At 46.0% G+C, this 16,752-nt stretch overlaps 2 protein-coding genes across 2 annotated transcripts; one reads left to right on the top strand and one right to left on the bottom strand.

Annotated features, from left to right (window-relative positions):
• Nucleotides 1–1,150: 1,150 nt before the first annotated feature.
• LOC311154494 (C-C chemokine receptor type 8-like) lies at nt 1,151–3,350 on the bottom strand (the record flags this gene model as incomplete). Its single annotated transcript, XM_084207075.1, has 3 exons — nt 3,269–3,350; nt 3,114–3,182; nt 1,151–2,230 (listed from the first exon to the last, which is right to left on the bottom strand). Exons 2-3 carry the CDS (start codon nt 3,165–3,167, stop codon nt 1,151–1,153), a joined length of 1,134 nt encoding a protein of 377 aa, XP_084063201.1. The 5' UTR covers nt 3,168–3,182; nt 3,269–3,350.
• A 4,455-nt stretch (nt 3,351–7,805) lies between these two features.
• On the top strand, nt 7,806–16,404 carry SLC25A38 (solute carrier family 25 member 38). Its single transcript, XM_084216766.1, has 7 exons — nt 7,806–7,879; nt 8,938–9,059; nt 9,695–9,779; nt 10,286–10,465; nt 10,891–11,059; nt 11,715–11,881; nt 12,748–16,404. The coding sequence occupies exons 1-7, from the start codon at nt 7,859–7,861 to the stop codon at nt 12,868–12,870; spliced, it is 867 nt and encodes a 288-aa protein (XP_084072892.1). The 5' UTR covers nt 7,806–7,858; the 3' UTR covers nt 12,871–16,404.
• The last annotated feature ends 348 nt before the right edge of the window (nt 16,405–16,752 follow it).

Below are 16,752 nucleotides of genomic sequence, written 5' to 3'. Positions count from 1 at the left end.
AGCTTTAGAAAACTATTGCATTTATCTAACAGTATTTGCACATATAAAAGTACATACATAAATATATATATATACACACATATATATGGGTATATGGGTGTGTATTTGTGTATATATACACACATTGGCAAGTATAGATATGCATGTATATGTACATAGCTCTCTCTATATAGATACATATAGATATGAATGGGTAGCCATTCACATCTATAAAATCAGTCATTCCAAGTTGGAACAGTAACTGGAAAGTCAACCCCAGCTGCCTGCTCAAGAGCAGTGACCACACTGGCACACCAATTACCAGTTCAAAAAGTTCAAAAATGTACAGAAAGTTCCCTGACAGGGACACGTGAGAGATCACATCCACTATTTTTTCCACTCTTCAGCCTTTTTCCTGGTAACAATTTCTCCATCCATTCCTACAGCACTCATTAATTCCTGTAGGGAGTTGTTCCTTGACATTCACAGCATCATTTCTGAGCTACAGCTTCAAACCCTCCCAGCCAAGAAGCTGCAGGCCCTGGTATCAGATGGGGGGTCAGGATGATACCTAGATATTAATTCATATTGATTTTACCAAAATATGGACAGCATTTATTTCTTGGTTGCTTATCCAGCTCACTAAGCTCTTCTGGGGCTGGAAGCACTGTTCAGATCTGTCCACTGGGAGCCAGGCCCTCGCATGACACCTTAAGCTTGGGCCCCATTTCCCTCCAAAGAGCAGGTTCCCCCTCCTGGAGTGAGTCCCATCCCTGCTCACAAAGCCATCACACTCTGCTGAGACGAGAGAAGGAATGGCCAAGTGTCCAGGGTCTGGAAACATCAACAGTTCTTTTCAGTACTCAGTCTGAAGGCAGGATGGTATGTTTCTAAGGTACCTCTCCATGCTGCCCTGGCAGTAAGGGAGTCTGCTGGTAATTTCACAAAGCAAGCAAGGCAGGCATGTGCTGCGAGAAAGGGAAGATGATGCAAAAACAAAACCCTCTAAAAATGAGAACACTAAAAGCAACCATAATAAAAGCCAAATCAAGCAGCTGCTTCTATTTTTCATGTCCTAAAATGTTGCTCAAACAGTCCATGGCTGTGGACCTGCAGTTGAGGATTTCTCAATTTTAGGTCACCTGTCCAGGATAATAGTTTTGGACTTGTTCTACAAGACAGTGCCAACAGAAGACAACTGTGAGGACTTGGTGTGCAGAGAGGAGTGCTTGTCCAGGCTGCGCCCACTGAAAGCCCCGTAGCCTTTGCAGTTCGACAGAAAACATACAGATTTTTTGAAAACGACACAGAGATGCTTCTTGAACTTCTCACCCACGAAAGCATAGATGACTGGTGTGAGGCAGCAGTGGACAAAGGAGAGTGCCTCAGTCAGCTCAATGGCTAGGTCTAGCCTTTGGCTTGTCTGGCAATCATCAATGATGGACATGTTCCTCAGAGAGTCCAAAAACAGCACAATGTTGACAGGGGTCCAGGAGAGAAAGAACACAATGACAACAATAAAAACCAGTTTTATTGCTTTGTACTTGTTCTTGGTATGGCACTTCTGCAGGTTTTTCAAGATGCTGTGATAGGAGAAAATGAGGATAACAACAGGGATTAGCCACCCCAGGATGTTGACTAAAAAATTACTGAAAGTCTTCCAGCCATTGTTGCCACCAGGATAGTGAGGGAGGCACTTAATCTGGTTATTGTCATTCACTTCCTGGAAAAAAAGTAAGTCTGGCATTGATGCTAAAATGGCAACTGCCCAAACAACCAGACTAGTGATAAACCCAATGGCAGTTGTCCGGATCCCCTGGACATGGAGGGAGTGGACTATGGCCAAGTACCTGTCAATGCTCATGATGGTTATGAAGAAGACATTGCTGTAGAAACCAATGAAGTAAACTGAGCTGATGATTTTACACAGCGCATTTCCGAAAGTCCACTGGCTCACAATGGAGTACTGAACCAAGAAGGGCAGGGAGAACACCAAGAGGAGGTCAGAGACAGTCAGATTCAGCAGATACACATCAGTCATGGTCTTGATTTTTATGGAGAATGTCAGAATCCAAACAACCAAAGCATTTCCCATGAGGCCTGCCACAAACAGTATGGAGTACAGCACTGGAAATAAGGTAGATGCAAATGCTGGAATACCTTCAGGATGACAGATGATGTGTAGTTCTGAGTAGTAGAAGGCATATTCATAGGCTGCAGAGGAGTTAGGTGTTGGTGAGATGTAACTCATCTGTTCAAGGACAATGAAATTCATATGAGCCGAATCTCACATTAGCAGATATACCAGGCACGAGTCAGCTTACACTAAGCTACGTGAGGACAAAATATATGTGCCACAGCTGCAGTATAAGATGCAAATGAGGAATGAACATGAATGATTGGCTATGTCCTGTTAATACCCAGGATGAATCCTGGAGCATCATAGGGGCAGAGGAGATCAAGGAAAATGCAGCTGTGGTGGTAAAAAAGTTACCAGCGTCCTCCTGCTGGCTCCATGTGAGGCCATGGCCCATGCCCGAGTCCGGGTGGGTTACATGAGGCCAGAGACAGGGAGCATCCTCAAACCAGAAATGACATGGGCATGGCCAGGAGGCTGAGAGCCCCTGATATGGGTTTTGGGGTCCTATTTTATGTTTCCTTCTGAAAGGAGAAAGGGAGCATGTCCCAGGGGGAAACGAACATGTTAACATTCATCTCCTAAAAGCTCTGTTTCTAGTTAGCTGAGTGCCAGAAATAGGATGCACCAGTATCAGTGGCATGTTCCCTTCCTGCTCACCAGCCCCTTGCAGCTTGCCCACCTCCCAGGGCAGTACTTGTGACAGTAAACAATTAAAGAAGATGGATAGCAGCATCCCTGTCAGGATGTCCTCTATAGGACACTCCTAGCACTACCTCTGCCCTCAAGGACATTCTTGTTCCACAAGCACAGTGTCATCAGCTAAAGATATTTTCACCCTGTGTTTTGTTTCTTTCCAGAGAGCGACAATCACACTGATTTCTTCTGAATGCCGATTATCTCCACCAGTACTGTGTCCCCATAGGAAAAACTGAACCTCTAAGATGTGCTACTGGCCCCAGCTTGTAGGAGAGCAACCCGGTAGGGAGTGACTCACCAATATGTCCTCAGAGCCATCGCTGCCCAGCAGGTCTGTCAAATTCTGCTCCATAATCCAACACTGTGTCTGAAAGAGTGCAAAAAAACTGTCTTTAGAGCATGCATTTTTAAGAAGCGGGCATACCTTTGTGCATATAGGCTGGCAATATTTACCTTAGCTTATGCTGCAATGCCAAGTCGCAGGAAAGGTCCTTGCTGTGGCAGTGCACAGTCCTAAAATAGCTTTTCCTCTGTGTGACCTGTGTCACATTAAAGATGTATGAAACCCCAAGCCAGTGTGTTCAGCCCCTGTACTTAACACCTACAGAACGGAAATGTCAGCTTTATCTTCTGTATGATCACAAAGTTTTCATTTTGAGCATTTACATTCTTCAGTGGAAGAGATCTGCAATTTCCTCCACGTCTTTGAAGTGCTCCTGTGCATGTCCTGGCCCTGCTGCTCCTGGTCTGCAGTTCCGGTTTCTAGGAGAGAGTAAGTAATGCTGTCTCTGCCCTGCTCCTAGGACTTTTGGTGAAGATGGCTGAGGGGGATGGTCCAATACTGCCAATATCCAGCAATGTTTGCTTTAACATTTCATTTTTCCTTGGAAGGCACCTTCCCCCCACACCCACCCAAGCACAGAAAGGAATACCTAAGGGAAATGGTCATAGAATCATAGCTATTTAGGTTGGAGAAGATACTTAAGATCATTGAGTCCAACTGTAATCCTAACACTGCCAAGTACTTTTAATCTTTCTTCCCAGAACACAAACGCTGCAAGATGCTCTCACAGACTAACACTGAAATAAAGCCCTGAACAGCCATGAATTCCCACCAACTCCACCACACACCTACTGTGACCTCATCCAGACCCAACACAGCTTCCATCCCACAGCTGTCCCTGATCCTCCCCACAACACAAGATACAGGGGAAAGAGCAGCCCTCCTGAGCAACAGGAAACATTTGAAGTGTATATTATCTCCTTAAATACTGCTGCTCCTCACTAGAGCTTGGTGCACTACTGAAACTCAGGCAAGTCGTGTTGCATTAAGAAACAGACAGGACTCAGTTTCCTCAAGCAGAAAAAGCCAATTCCTTATTCACATAATTAATTTTCATACAGTTTTCACAGACCTCATGTTCAACTCCAATTGGCTGCTAGTTTTCTTGCGACTCAATTAATTGGTTAATAACTGACATTTTACCTTTCCATCAAATCTCTCTATTCTTGGATTTTTTATATATTTTCTTCACTGATTCTCATGGGACAGATCTATTGTTTATGCAGGTGCAAACTTATTTTTCTTACTAGAATATGTTGTTGTGTTAACTGTCTTCATTCTTATGACTTTTCCTTATAGGAACTTACAAGCTACTGCTAGCTTAACTAGAGTAGCAGGGCCTAAACCATATTTAATAAGACCTTTCTTTTATAATATTTCTACCTGTCTGCAACAAGTCACATATATTTTTGTTCATTTTTGAACAAACAGCACCTCATTAGGCATAGATGTGCTGCTAGAATTTCCATTTGGAATGGTCTGTTGTCTTTCTCAAACCCGTTGGATGTCCACCTTCACTCACCATCACTCCAAAGGCAGAGGGATAAATTTCTGTGAACCAAGAAAATCTGCAACTATTGCATGTGTAGCAGTGGATGGCTTTCCTTGGCCGTGGTGGGCAGTGTGACATAGGTCAACGTTTTACATGTGAGTCAAGCCATGACAGCCAAGCTCTTCTGGGTATTAATTCTAACAAAACCTGAAATTAGGAATTAAAACCAGAAACAAACTCTTCTGTTACAGGCAATGTTACTGGCAGTTGCTGGCAGTGTTAAAGCTTGATCTCCACAGCCCTAATGCAGGATTAACACCGTACTCACAACTCTGTTGGTGCTAAAGTGGCAAAAAACAACCAGGAATTATTCAATGCGGAAAAAGATGTGTCCACCAAATGGGAACTTGGCAGTTCCGCGCCTCTCATCTTTCATCTCCTAAATAGAGATGAGAGGCTATCAGAGCACAAGGACGGCAACATGAAGGGACGCGGCTCCCTCTGCTGGGCATCCCTGCAGAATTGAGGCACATCCTTGCAGAGATGTGTGAAATCAGCAGCGCTGTTTCACCTCTTTGTTCATCATGAGGCTTATTTTCAGGAAGAAAACGCTTCCACAGCAAGATAAGAACCTGGAGACTGCTGTTGTTTCCAGGGCTTCACGCTGGATGAGCTCTTTCCTGGGATGCATGCCATTTGGCCAATATTGTTGCAGCCCATCTTGCTTCAGAAAACTACAAAAATGTCAATTGTTGCTTCACCCAAAGATGTGGAGGGAGAGGATCTAGACACACCATCCCCAGTTCCATACAGAAACATTTCAAATGCATCACTTGAGTTTGTCAGCCTTACTACAGTTAAGCTTACCCCTCTAAACAATCTACTTACCCAATCCCATCCAGAACAGCCAGAAACACGTCAAGAGAAATAGCCAAAGGGGCTTTTTCAAAATGACACATACATCCCAGACAGCTATCTGGGTTTACAAGGAAAAGTTTTGGTGGCAATGGGGCTGCAGGGCTGCCTGATGTGAGAAGATGCCAGAATCTGCCCCCGTGGTGATAGCAGCCTGCGGAGGATCAGTAACAGGACATCACACCATGATCAGTATGATGAAGTGAAGCCAATTTATTGCAAAAAGCAAGCTATATTTATACTCTTCTCTAGTGTTCACGCCTCAAGCTAATACACGATTGGTCAAATCCTTCTACGCATGCATTTTAATATTTTAGCTAATTTTAGTTAGTCTTTCTTCTTCATGCGTCTCGCTGCGGTTTTCTTGTCTGCCTTTGCATCCTGAACCTTCTGCTTCTGAGTGTGTTCTTCTTCTTTCGTGTCCTTCAAGGGCATTGTGACCTTACTCAGTTTCTATGAAGGCTGGATTGTGCATATGTTGCATATGTCCCTTGTCCTGCAAAAAACTCTCAAGAGTAGCCAGTTCCAGCTGACTCCAAGATGGCCCTGCCGCTGGTCAAAGCTGAGCCCATTGGTGATATTGGTAGTGCCTCTGTGATTCAGAAACACTGTGCAGCAGCAGCTGTGAGAGAGTGAGAATATGTGAGAGAAATGCCCTGCAGAGGCCACAGTCGGTGAAGATGGAGAGGAAGGAGGAGCTCCAGGCAGTGGGGCAGAGATTCCCACGCAGCCTGTGATGATGCATGTTGTCCCTGTGTTGGTGCACAGTGGAGCAAGACGGGAGGTGGGGAAAGAAGCACTAGGAGGGAAGGGGACAAGCTGATCTTCTTTTCCATGAGTCAGCTGACACAGTTAGCTAATGAAATAAAAGGCATTCACTCAAGGAGGGAGCTGCTTAACAAGAGAGGAGCTTGCCAAAGGGAAGAGGGAGTCCATAAGGAAGTGCTTTTGCTAGCCTGTGTGTTACATTTTCTCAGAAAAGTGTGTTCTCTCTTTTTCTGGGGGGCTGCTACAAGGCAAAGTGAGCACAGGAGAAGAAGTAGTTTGTGCATAATGGCTACTGCTGCACAAAGGGTTTTCTTTCTCGGAACACCTGGAGCATGACGTTCTGGACGTGTCATTCCTTACTTGGCCAAGGCACAGCAAACAGGCAATTCTTAGAAAAGCAGCTTCCAAAGCTGAAACTCGCTCCTCCCAGCTCCTCCAGTTTTGTTGTTGATAAGCAGTGTCTGGCTCTGAAGGCACTGCAAAGCCACAGTCTCAGGGCTGGCACAGGTCTAATATTGAAACACTTCATTTTAGTTCTCACTTCTTCAATGCTCTGGAAAGCCAGCCTCCCTCTGCTCTGGGCCCAGGATGTGGATGAGCAAGTGGAAACACCAGCGACAGCGGTAAGGACGCATCAGTGTGCATCTCAGGTTTCTGAACAACAGGTATCCATAGGAAGCTGGTTTTGTGGGGAAGTGGGAGGTGTGAACAGAGGGAAGACACGAAAGCTGTCATTATGAACTGACCCCACTGCCCATGTCTGACAGAGTGCACTGGGGCTCAGCTGCTGGATACAGCACAGAGTGCTGGAATATAGAGTACAGCCACTGGAACTGAGTTAACCATGGTGACCCCAACTTCAGGCTGTGGGACGGTTGGAGGTGAGGCCACAAAGTTGGAGCACCTGTTCTGTGAAGACAGGCTGACAGTATTGGGGCTGTTCAGCTTGGAGAAGAAAAGGTTGTGTGGAGATCTCATAGAGCCTTCCAGTATCTGTAAGAGGCCTACAGGGAAGTCAGAGAGGGACTCTTCATCAGGAGCTGCAGTGATAGGACAGGGAGTAGCAGGTATAAATTGAAAGAGAGGAAATTTAGGTTAGCAATTAGGGAGGTTTTTTGGGTTTTTTTGTGAGGGTGGCGAGACACTGGAACAGAGAAGCTGCCGATGCCCCATCCCTGGCAGTGTTCAAAGCCACACTGGACGGAGCCCTGAGCAGTGTGGTCTAGCGGGAGGCGTCCCTTCCCGCAGCACAGGGGCTGGGCATAGATGAACTTCAAAGATCCATTTCAGCCCCTTTCCGTTCTACCATTCTACGAAGAACGTCCAAAAGCCGTGACAAACACGCGATGCCGGGGCAGAAGGCCCTGGACAGGAGCCGGCTCCCGGCTGGGGCCGAGCGAGGCCGCGGCGGCCGAAGGGTTACGGGAGCCGCATGCGCCGGGCGGGGCGGTGCTCCGGGCGGGGCCGGCTCGGGGCTGGGCCTCGCCGCTGCCCGCCGCGCTCCGGGGCTGCGGGCCGCGCTGGGATGCCGGGCCGGGAGGCGGAGGTACGGCTCTGCCGGGTCGGGTCGGGTCGGGTCAGGCTGCTGCGCCGGGCCTTCCTCGCTCGCTCTGCCGAGGAGAGTCGGGGGCAGCGCCCCGGTGGGAGGCGAGGGGACTCGCTGCGCCCTCCTGCGCTGCTGCGTTGTGTTGCGCGGCCTCGGGGCGGCGGGGGTGCGGGCGGACGGGTCCAACCCCGTGACGGTGGGTCTGGGCGGACCTCGGGGGCACCCACTGCTGGCTCGGAGCGTGCCCCGCGCTGCTTCTGATCCGCCCGTGCTTTCTGGTCTGTCGTGATTCTGCTGCGCCGAGGGGCGCAGAAACTCTTTCTTCATTAGCAGACACCGTTATATGTTTATAATAATATAAACCTTCTCTAAACACCTAAAAATCTTCACGCTGCCGTGGGCCTTGTGCCTCCTGCGGTATTATTTCCCGAGAAGTGCCGGGCGGCCGCAGCCGCTGTGGGGGTAGCAAAGGCAGCGTCAGCTGAGCAGGCCGTGCGGTGCTTTTGAGTGCGTTCGGGCCGGGTCTGGGTCTGGGCAGGGTTCGGGTCTGGGTCTGGGTCTGGGTCTGGGCAGGGTTCGGGTTTGGGTCTGGGTCTGAGTCTGGGCAGGGTTCCCCGCCAGGGCCCCTGGCAGCGGGGGGACCGTGGTGTACGCCTGGGAGGGAAGGGTTGGAGGTGCTGCCGGCAGAGGTGAATGTGACTGCGGCAAAGGTACAGGTGGGTAGTGGGAAGGGGACACCTATTTCCTTTGCTGTGGCAAAGGGTAACCAAATGGTTCCTAGTACATTTGATGTTCAGAAAACTCTTACCCAACCACCGAATTTCAGGGAGATTCTGGAACAATCTCTCAGAAAAAGCAGAGAACCCAAAAAACACAAATAAAACTTGATCAGCCTCAGAAAAGGCCTGGAAAAGCTTCCTGTACCCTAAGCAGCTGTCCTTAGCATCTGGGGTCAGCACACCTCCCTACCTATAGCATTCAACGTATCTGCTGAAATGTTTCCACTTGTGCCACTCTTAATTAAATGGCCATTTAAAGTTCCATTCTTCCTCTTCCAGATGCATCCAGTCCTAAAGGCCTTTGTGTGCGGCTCCATCAGTGGCACTTGTTCCACGCTCCTCTTCCAACCCCTTGACCTGCTGAAAACCCGCCTGCAAACTCTGCAGCCTGCTGTGAATGGGTGAGAGGAGGGGGATGTGTCTGTGTGGGGGGCCTGGAGGTGCTCTGCCTAGGCTTCTGCCTTATTTGGTGGCTGGGGCTTGGAGTTCAGAGTTGTAATCTGGGAAATCAGGCTTTGTAAAAGAGGAGGTATATTTTTATATTATGGAGAAGGATTGTTATTTTGCTCCAGAAGAAGAAAAATGACTGTGAGTGGTTGTGAATGCCACTGGAATAACTTGTAACCTCAACATTTGTTCTCATCTGAGAGACTGGCGTTTGCTGGAGTAGCTAACATGCTACTCCAGCTAACATGCTACTCATGGGGTATCCTCTGCCTGAAAAAAAAAATCCTGTGTGGTTGTCAGATAATTTTTCATGCATGCAGCTTGGTGTAGTCAATCTACAATCTGCTGCTGCTAACAAAGAAAGTGAGCAACTTAAAATGCTAATTGGTGTTAAAAGTTGTGAGATACAGAAGGTGATGGAGCAGCCCTGGAAAGAGTGACCAAGAAAAGCAGACTGAGCTGAGGAAGAGCACCTTGGAGGTGCTGAGTTAGTGCACAGAGATATGAGTGAAAGGGGTGGCTGTGGAGTACATCTGCCAAGGAGCAGAAGCAGGTCATTGCTTCAGTTCCTGTCTGGTCTTTATTTCAGGTCTGGTCGTGCTGGGATGGTAACGCTGCTCTTTAGGGTTGTTCGTACTGAGAGTATTCTGGGGCTCTGGAAAGGTGTCTCTCCAGTAAGTGGCTGGTTTAACTCTGACTTGTAAAAATAAGTAAATAAATAAGCTTACTGTTTATTGCTAATTATGTCTGCCTGAATTTAATAGCCAATTCTTGTACAATTATGAGTGAAATTGCATGATTTAGATTACATCCTATTTTAACGAGTTAATGTTGTCAATTTCACTGATTTGGTTATGGCAGTCCTGAGCAGCTGAACATTTGAATACTTTTGCAAATGGTGGTGTGGCAACTGCAAGAACTTCATTTTGGTTTGGAATATCTTGTTCCTAGAAAACTGACATTGAGGAATGCAATAAATCCTGGCATCATTTGAACAATTTGTCTGTCAGTGGCATAAAAGATTTCTACCTTATTTTCTTTCCTCAGCTTGTTAGCTTTAGTGATATTTTTGTCTTCTACATAGCTTCCTGTCGAGTTGAACAGTCTCAGAAATGGTTTGTATTATATTTTGTCTTATGTGAGCTTTTTCTTTCTTCATCTGCTTCTGTTTCTCCTGAAGTCCTTTGCAAGATGTATTCCTGGGGTTGGGATTTACTTCAGCACTTTGTACATGATGAAGCAAAAGTTACTTGTGGACCGTTCACCCACAGCCATGGAGTCTATCCTCCTGGGTGCCGCTGCTCGTGCAGTTTCTGGGATTTGCATGTTGCCAGTGACTGTCGTAAAGACCCGATATGAGGTATGACTTTACAATTAGTCCCCTGTTATTGGAGTCACACACCTTCCTTGCAATGCAAAATAATTCCTTCTGCTTGGAGAAGGTTGCTGCCACTTGGGTTCAGCCAGGAATGTAATCCTGATTTCACCTCAGTTCACCCGTTGTGCAGGAAATTAAATTTGGGCAAGAAGACAAAATAGAATTTGCCCTAAGATTTATAAGTTTCAGTTGTATACAATGTTTGTGTAGCATCTTTCATATGTTATCTCCCTGAAGGATTCTTTCAAGGGCTGAGTTAGGTGGAACCCGTTTTTTGCCTTGGCTTGTTCTCTGTGTTGCCATCTTGGGCATCACATTAAGTTCACAATCTGTTTGGATGTTATATGTGTAGGGCTCCTTGACTTGTGCCTGGCACATGGATGACTGACCTTTGTCTGCTCTTGCAGAGTGGAAGATTTGGCTATGGGAGTGTGTATGGAGCCCTGAAGAGTATCTATCAGACCGAGGGGGCTCGTGGCATGTTCAGTGGGCTCACAGCAACGCTGCTGCGGGATGCGCCCTTCTCTGGCATCTACCTGATGTTCTACACACAGACCAAAAACCTCACATCTCAGGGTGAGGCTGAGTGTTGGATGCTGGAGTGGATCCTCTTCTCAGATCTTGCCCTGCAGCTGGCAGCCTGTATGCTCTGCTTGTTGCCCTCCACCTGTGAAGTTAAATTAGTCTCCTTTGGAGCTTTGGGTCACTCACTCACTCACTCACCCACTCACTCACTCACTCACTCACTCACTCACTCACTCACTCACGTTTGCCTGTGGAGAGCTGTAGACCTATAGGTGACATCAGTGCAGAAATGGAGACTGGCCCTAAATTGATTGATTGTCTTCATGAAGGCTGATGCATAACTGGGTTAGTGAAAGACAGGGTGTCTTAAGCACTGCTTGCTGCTTCTGCTTGTCTTGCACACTGCTCAGTTTCCACTAAACTGAGACTTCTCTGATACTGGAACTCACTGGGGCAACTTTTGTATAATTTTTTCTGTTCTGATTTTCTGTCAAATTCAGTTCCCCAGCAAGTGAGGCTTCTCAATAGTGCTACCTTTTGACTGGTAGCCACTTCTCCCCTTGAAAGGTTTCTTTAGCTGCTTGGATTTTAACTTCTCTTAGGTTCTGATGTTGATTTAACCATTCAGTAGCTTTCACTTTGTCACACAGCACGAGTGTTCCTGGCCCGAATGGAGTGTGAGTGCGTTCCCTTTGCTCTGTTGCAGACCAGCTGGATCCAGTTCTCATGCCCTTGCTGAATTTTGGCTGTGGGATCTTTGCGGGGATCTTGGCCTCTTTGGCAACGCAGCCTGCTGATGTCATCAAAACACACATGCAGCTGTCACCCCACAAGTACCACAGGACAAGCCAGGCCATTGCCTTTATCTACAAGGTGAGGTGAAGCCCTTCTGACATGCACAACCACATCCTCAGTTCTGATCCCCTTGCACAAAGCACAGCTTTGCTGGGAAGTTGTTGCCTTTTCAAGGAGGTGAGCCAGTGTCAGTGCTTCACCTGCTCTTGCAGTTGGACAATTCAATGTTGGCATTTTCAAGATGATAAAGGGGGTCATGCTGTGGTAGACCAAGAGTATAGTGTGCAGTGTGAAATGCTGGTTTCAGATAAAAACCAGTTACAAAATAATTATTTGGTCTTTAGACATCAGAAGAGAAACAAATGCCCAGGTCTTTATCCCAGGAATGGGATGGAGAAGCAGTCAAAGCCCACCTTTCCCTTCCTGCTGTCAGAAGGGCAAATCTTGGCAGATTCACTCTGTTTCCATATTGAACTCTTTTCCTAAGCAGTAATCTGCTTATTTGTGTATGCATTTTTATGTACCTTTTTTTTCACAAATCATAATGTTTTTTGCTTCAATACTTAGAAATCTCAGAATAGCTGAGAGACTTTCATAAATATGAAGCTCTAAAACAAAGATTAGTCATTCTCCTGTAGCATCTGGAAAAGATTACACCCTTTTCTTCTCTTTGTTGGAAAGCCACACTCAAATCCCTATCTGTTGTCTCCATCCTGGCCTTCCTTTTTCCCACTCACTGCTCTTCCTGCTGTGCTGGGTAGCCCTGCAGTAGTGCAGTGCTACAGGTTCTTCCTAAACACTAAAAGCTATTTAAGCCTGGGTCTTTCAGAGACTGATCTGGGTCTGAGCTGAAATACATCCTGTGCTGTTCCATGTAATAAATGATGAGAAATTAAAACCCTCTAGGCAGATTGGGATGAATTGCTGTTTATCTCCTGTTGCAGGACTTTGGGCTAGTTGGCTTTTTCCGAGGCGGTGTGCCCCGACTTCTCAGGCGCACTCTGATGGCAGCGATGGCATGGACGGTGTATGAACAGATGATGGAAAAAATGGGCTTGAAATCCTGACTGAGCTGCACGAGAAAGGACCAGCTTCACTCCTTCTCCCGCTTGTTGTGATCAACTGGCACTGAGAAGTTCCCAGTTCCACAGAGGAATAAGCCTTCCTCAGCCAGGAAGGAAGCCCTTCTGAGACAGGGGATTAGGCCTTTGGGCAAGTAGAGGGAAGGAAGGATTGGATCTTCGCGTTGTTTGATCAATGCATTCCAGAAGGACTGCACTTGCGGACGGCCATGGGAAATAGCAGGGTTTTCACAGCCTGGTAACTATGCTGAGAAGCCCCTTTTAAAAATAACTCTGTGCTCACTGCCTTTATGCAGTGAGACAGTATTAGAGCAAAAGTGTTTGAGGAGAAAACAGTGATGGCAAAATCTGCCAGCCTGTTCCTTGTGAGCGTGGCCAGAAAGGCCACAGTGACCACCATCCGATATAGATCCTCCTTCCTCATATGCTTTATTCTCACAGGGGAGCACTAGGCCTTGGTGGGAAACTGGATGTGTCGTGATGCTTACATTGCAGGAGTGGGTGGAAGAGAAATGAAGTGCAGAGGAGAAGCTACAAGCATGGTCTCTGCCATCACTTTTGTACTGTGGGTGATTGCAGAGAAAGTAACTGGAACTGCCTTGCTGTGTTATGTGTTATTATGTTATTGAGCACCTTAACATTCTTGAAATGTCCTTCTGCCTCTACAGCAGAGTTTGCACAGTAATTAAGAAGCATAAGACACTTTAGAATTGATTGCTACCAAAGTTCTACTTGTTCTCTGGAAAAAAAAAAAAGCTGCTGGTCTAACTACAGCAGGAACACTCAAGAGGGTTTTGTTGGGTTTTTTTATGCAGTTGTCATAGAGACTTATTTGCTTCCTATTTTTTATTTGTTAATCCCTGATCAACACCCTCAGTGTGAACTGGTCCGTAGATGTAGCTTTTGGGGCCGTGGCTCATAATGCATAAATGTATAATGGAAACAGATATAGATACTGGCACTTCAGATTTTCCTTAAAACATCACTGATTGCATGTGGAGTATGTTTTGGTTTGGAAAGAAAAGATTGCTATTTCTGCGAGCTTTCTTCAAAGTTTGTCCCCTGTAGGTCCTTGGTAGTGACCTTTAATTCCCTTAGGGCTCCACACAGACCCTTCCTATTTTCCTGGCTGATCTTTTTCTCTTATCAGGTAGTCCATGTTAGAGTATGCCTGAGTTTAAATACACTTTTCATCCTCTGTGCCTTCTTACTCTTTCCTGCTGTGTTACTCAGAGCTCACAGTGTGTGCCAAGTGCAGCCTGATCCCCCTTTGTGCCTCTGTGATGGGTTGGGTCCCTTGCAGCTCTATTAGCATAGCCATGAAGCTGGTGTGGAAGTGTGCATCCTGTTCTGTAGTGTGCCTTGCAGAAGACTTAGCTTTGGCTTTTATTTTCTTAAATAGCTAGGGATATTGCAATTCACTTTAGAACCAGAGCACCTGTCTCTAAACATAAGGATACGACACTGTATGAACAACCAGTGCTACCTACCTGTTGTGCATAAATTTTAGTGTATTTTGGACAGTCACGGCCTGCCCAAGAAACTTCCTGAGTGCAAGAACAGAGGGCATGTGGGTTACTAAAGGTGTTCTTTAGCAGATTTCAACTCCAAGAACGCTTGATGACTGATGTGAACGTTGAGGAAGTGTAAGAGGGCAGGATGGAGGCTTGGAAAGTGCTGCCTGTTTTCAGACTCAGCCCATCTGTGAGGGGAGGCTGGTGCTCTGCAGTGCAGGAGTCTCCAAGAATGGTGGTGGAGGGTTCTGTGTGCACATCTACGTGTTAGCAACAGAGCCCTGCATCAAATCAGGCATGTGGCACGTTATTTGCTAAATCCTAAATGTGAACACCTGTTCCTTTGTTTTGCTTTTCCTTCTGCCCTTAGTGACCAGAACTTGTGAGAGCGCATGAAACCGTGGTAACTGCACATCTTGCTTGTTTGCTATCCTGAGCACTACTGACCCAGAGCTGGGGAACCAAGTCTAGGATTGCTGACCTGGCAGAATAAGGTAGCAATCAGATGAGTTGCCTCATTTGTCCTTTATTTCCCTAGGTATGGGATCAAACCAGCATTGTGCTGGGAGCCTCAATTTATTTGGTGTTTTATAAATCTGGCACGTGAGTTGGATCTGTTGAACATCCTAGGCTGTGGTAGCCAAGGGCAAGTGTGTGGGGTCACCTGCAAGGTACTTCACACATATTTCCTTCCTGGTTTAGCAATGGCAAAGCAATGTGCAGCCTGTGCAGACAGAAACTTAAGCTCTTAAAAATGAGGCAGGCAAGCAAAGAATAGACACAATCTGGTGGCTTTTATTTCCCTGTACTCCTGCCTGGTCAAGTAACAAAGGAAGAAGTAGAGAGTTTATTTCCATGTGCTAATGTTTTAAGGTCTACAGTGGGGTTGTTTGTTTGTTTGTTTTAAATCTGGAATCTGGCCTAAAGCAGTGTTAGCTTTACTTTGGGAAAGTTTTTCCATTCTGCTTTGGTGCTTTGTTATTGAAGTAGCAGGAAAAACTATATGGTTTTTGGCTTGTGGATTAACCTGGGCTCCTCTGGGTTTAAGAAATAGAGAATCTAAACTACACTGTGTTTCATCAAACTGCACTGTGTTTCATGGTGCTTCATATCCAATAGCTTATCTGCCTGTGAGTTGGGGAGAAGGAATTCTGTGGTGCAAGCTTGTTTGTTTCTCTCTGTTACTTCTTTTGTTAGGTGTCATTTATGGGGGAAGAGAAGGCCTGAAGTTCTGCTTCACTCTGTTCCAAAAGCTTTATCACATGGTCAGGCATAAGAGTATTTCTCTGCTCTGATCCTTACTGTCCTTCACCCTTTTCCCCTCTTCAAAAACATTCTGTTTCTGAAGTGATTTATTGAAGTTGCTCCTTGGCTACAGCAAGTCAAGACAATCAAGTGCACGGACTTAAAGTTTGGATGTATTCCCCTTGAGGATTAATACTTCTACTTAGCAACAAATTGTCACTGTACAGCCTAAAGATAAAGTAAATCAAATAAAAGATCTGGACAGAGGTGCTTAATCACCTACTTCATCATGCCAGCAATTCAACACTAACAATCTTGTCAGATAATCATTTCCAAAGCCATCTTGGATTGGATTCTGGAGACAGGGGTGTGCTCCCTCTGTGCACTTCAGGATGGCAGTGGGATCCCTCTTGGACTGACCTCTTTTGCTGGCAATGCACTGTTAGTGATCGTGCACTGTCTCTGCTTGCCCCTGCAGCTGTGGCTAAGGACACAGCTGGCTGGTATGTTGAGGCAGGCAGTGTTTAAGTCAGTTGTAAGGACACAAGAGAAATAGTCTGATTATTTATGCTTTAGAAACTTTATGTTTCCACTCTTCCTGTGTGATGATTTGTTTAGTTGTTTTTTTTTCTCTCAGTCTCTTAAATAGAACTGGAGCTTTGAAACATTACATAGCTTTGAGTATTGTGAGTCTATATATGTATGTGTCTATATAAGATATTTATGTGAAAAGGTGTATTATATGTTTCTATTAAAAACTGGTTGCTAAAACTAAGGATATAATCTCTTCAATGTTTCTTTTAAAAAACCCCAGCAGACAAGCCCCAACTGATTAAATGCACAAGGGATTGGAGGGAGTAGAGACTTAAGAAGGCAAAAGGAGTTTCCCAAGAGGACAGGACTGTTGTGTGTGTTCAGAGCCCATAAAAGACGAGGAATATTCTCTTTTTCTGTGGTGTATAATATGCACAGGTTGTGCTAGTACAACCTAAATCAACTTTGCTTAAATGGAAAAACCACAAAGCACTGGGGAAAGTTGTGTTTTACACAGCTTTCTCTGCCTGCCTGCTGCGTGTAAAGACAGATGGCTGTTGAATCCCTGTACTAG

The sequence above is a fragment of the Fringilla coelebs genome, assembly GCF_963513975.1.
Source record: "Fringilla coelebs genome assembly, chromosome: 1".
NCBI classification, from domain to species: domain Eukaryota; kingdom Metazoa; phylum Chordata; class Aves; order Passeriformes; family Fringillidae; genus Fringilla; species Fringilla coelebs.
This window is presented reverse-complemented; position numbering and strand designations above follow the sequence as displayed.

Excerpts from the sequence above, each read along its gene's own strand:
- SLC25A38 (XM_084216766.1), top strand. The coding sequence starts at position 7,859 with ATGCCGGGCCGGGAGGCGGAG. Across the intron at positions 10,466-10,890 it reads TCGTAAAGACCCGATATGAG|AGTGGAAGATTTGGCTATGG; the intron begins GTATGACTTTAC and ends CTGCTCTTGCAG. Across the intron at positions 11,882-12,747 it reads CCATTGCCTTTATCTACAAG|GACTTTGGGCTAGTTGGCTT; the intron begins GTGAGGTGAAGC and ends CTCCTGTTGCAG.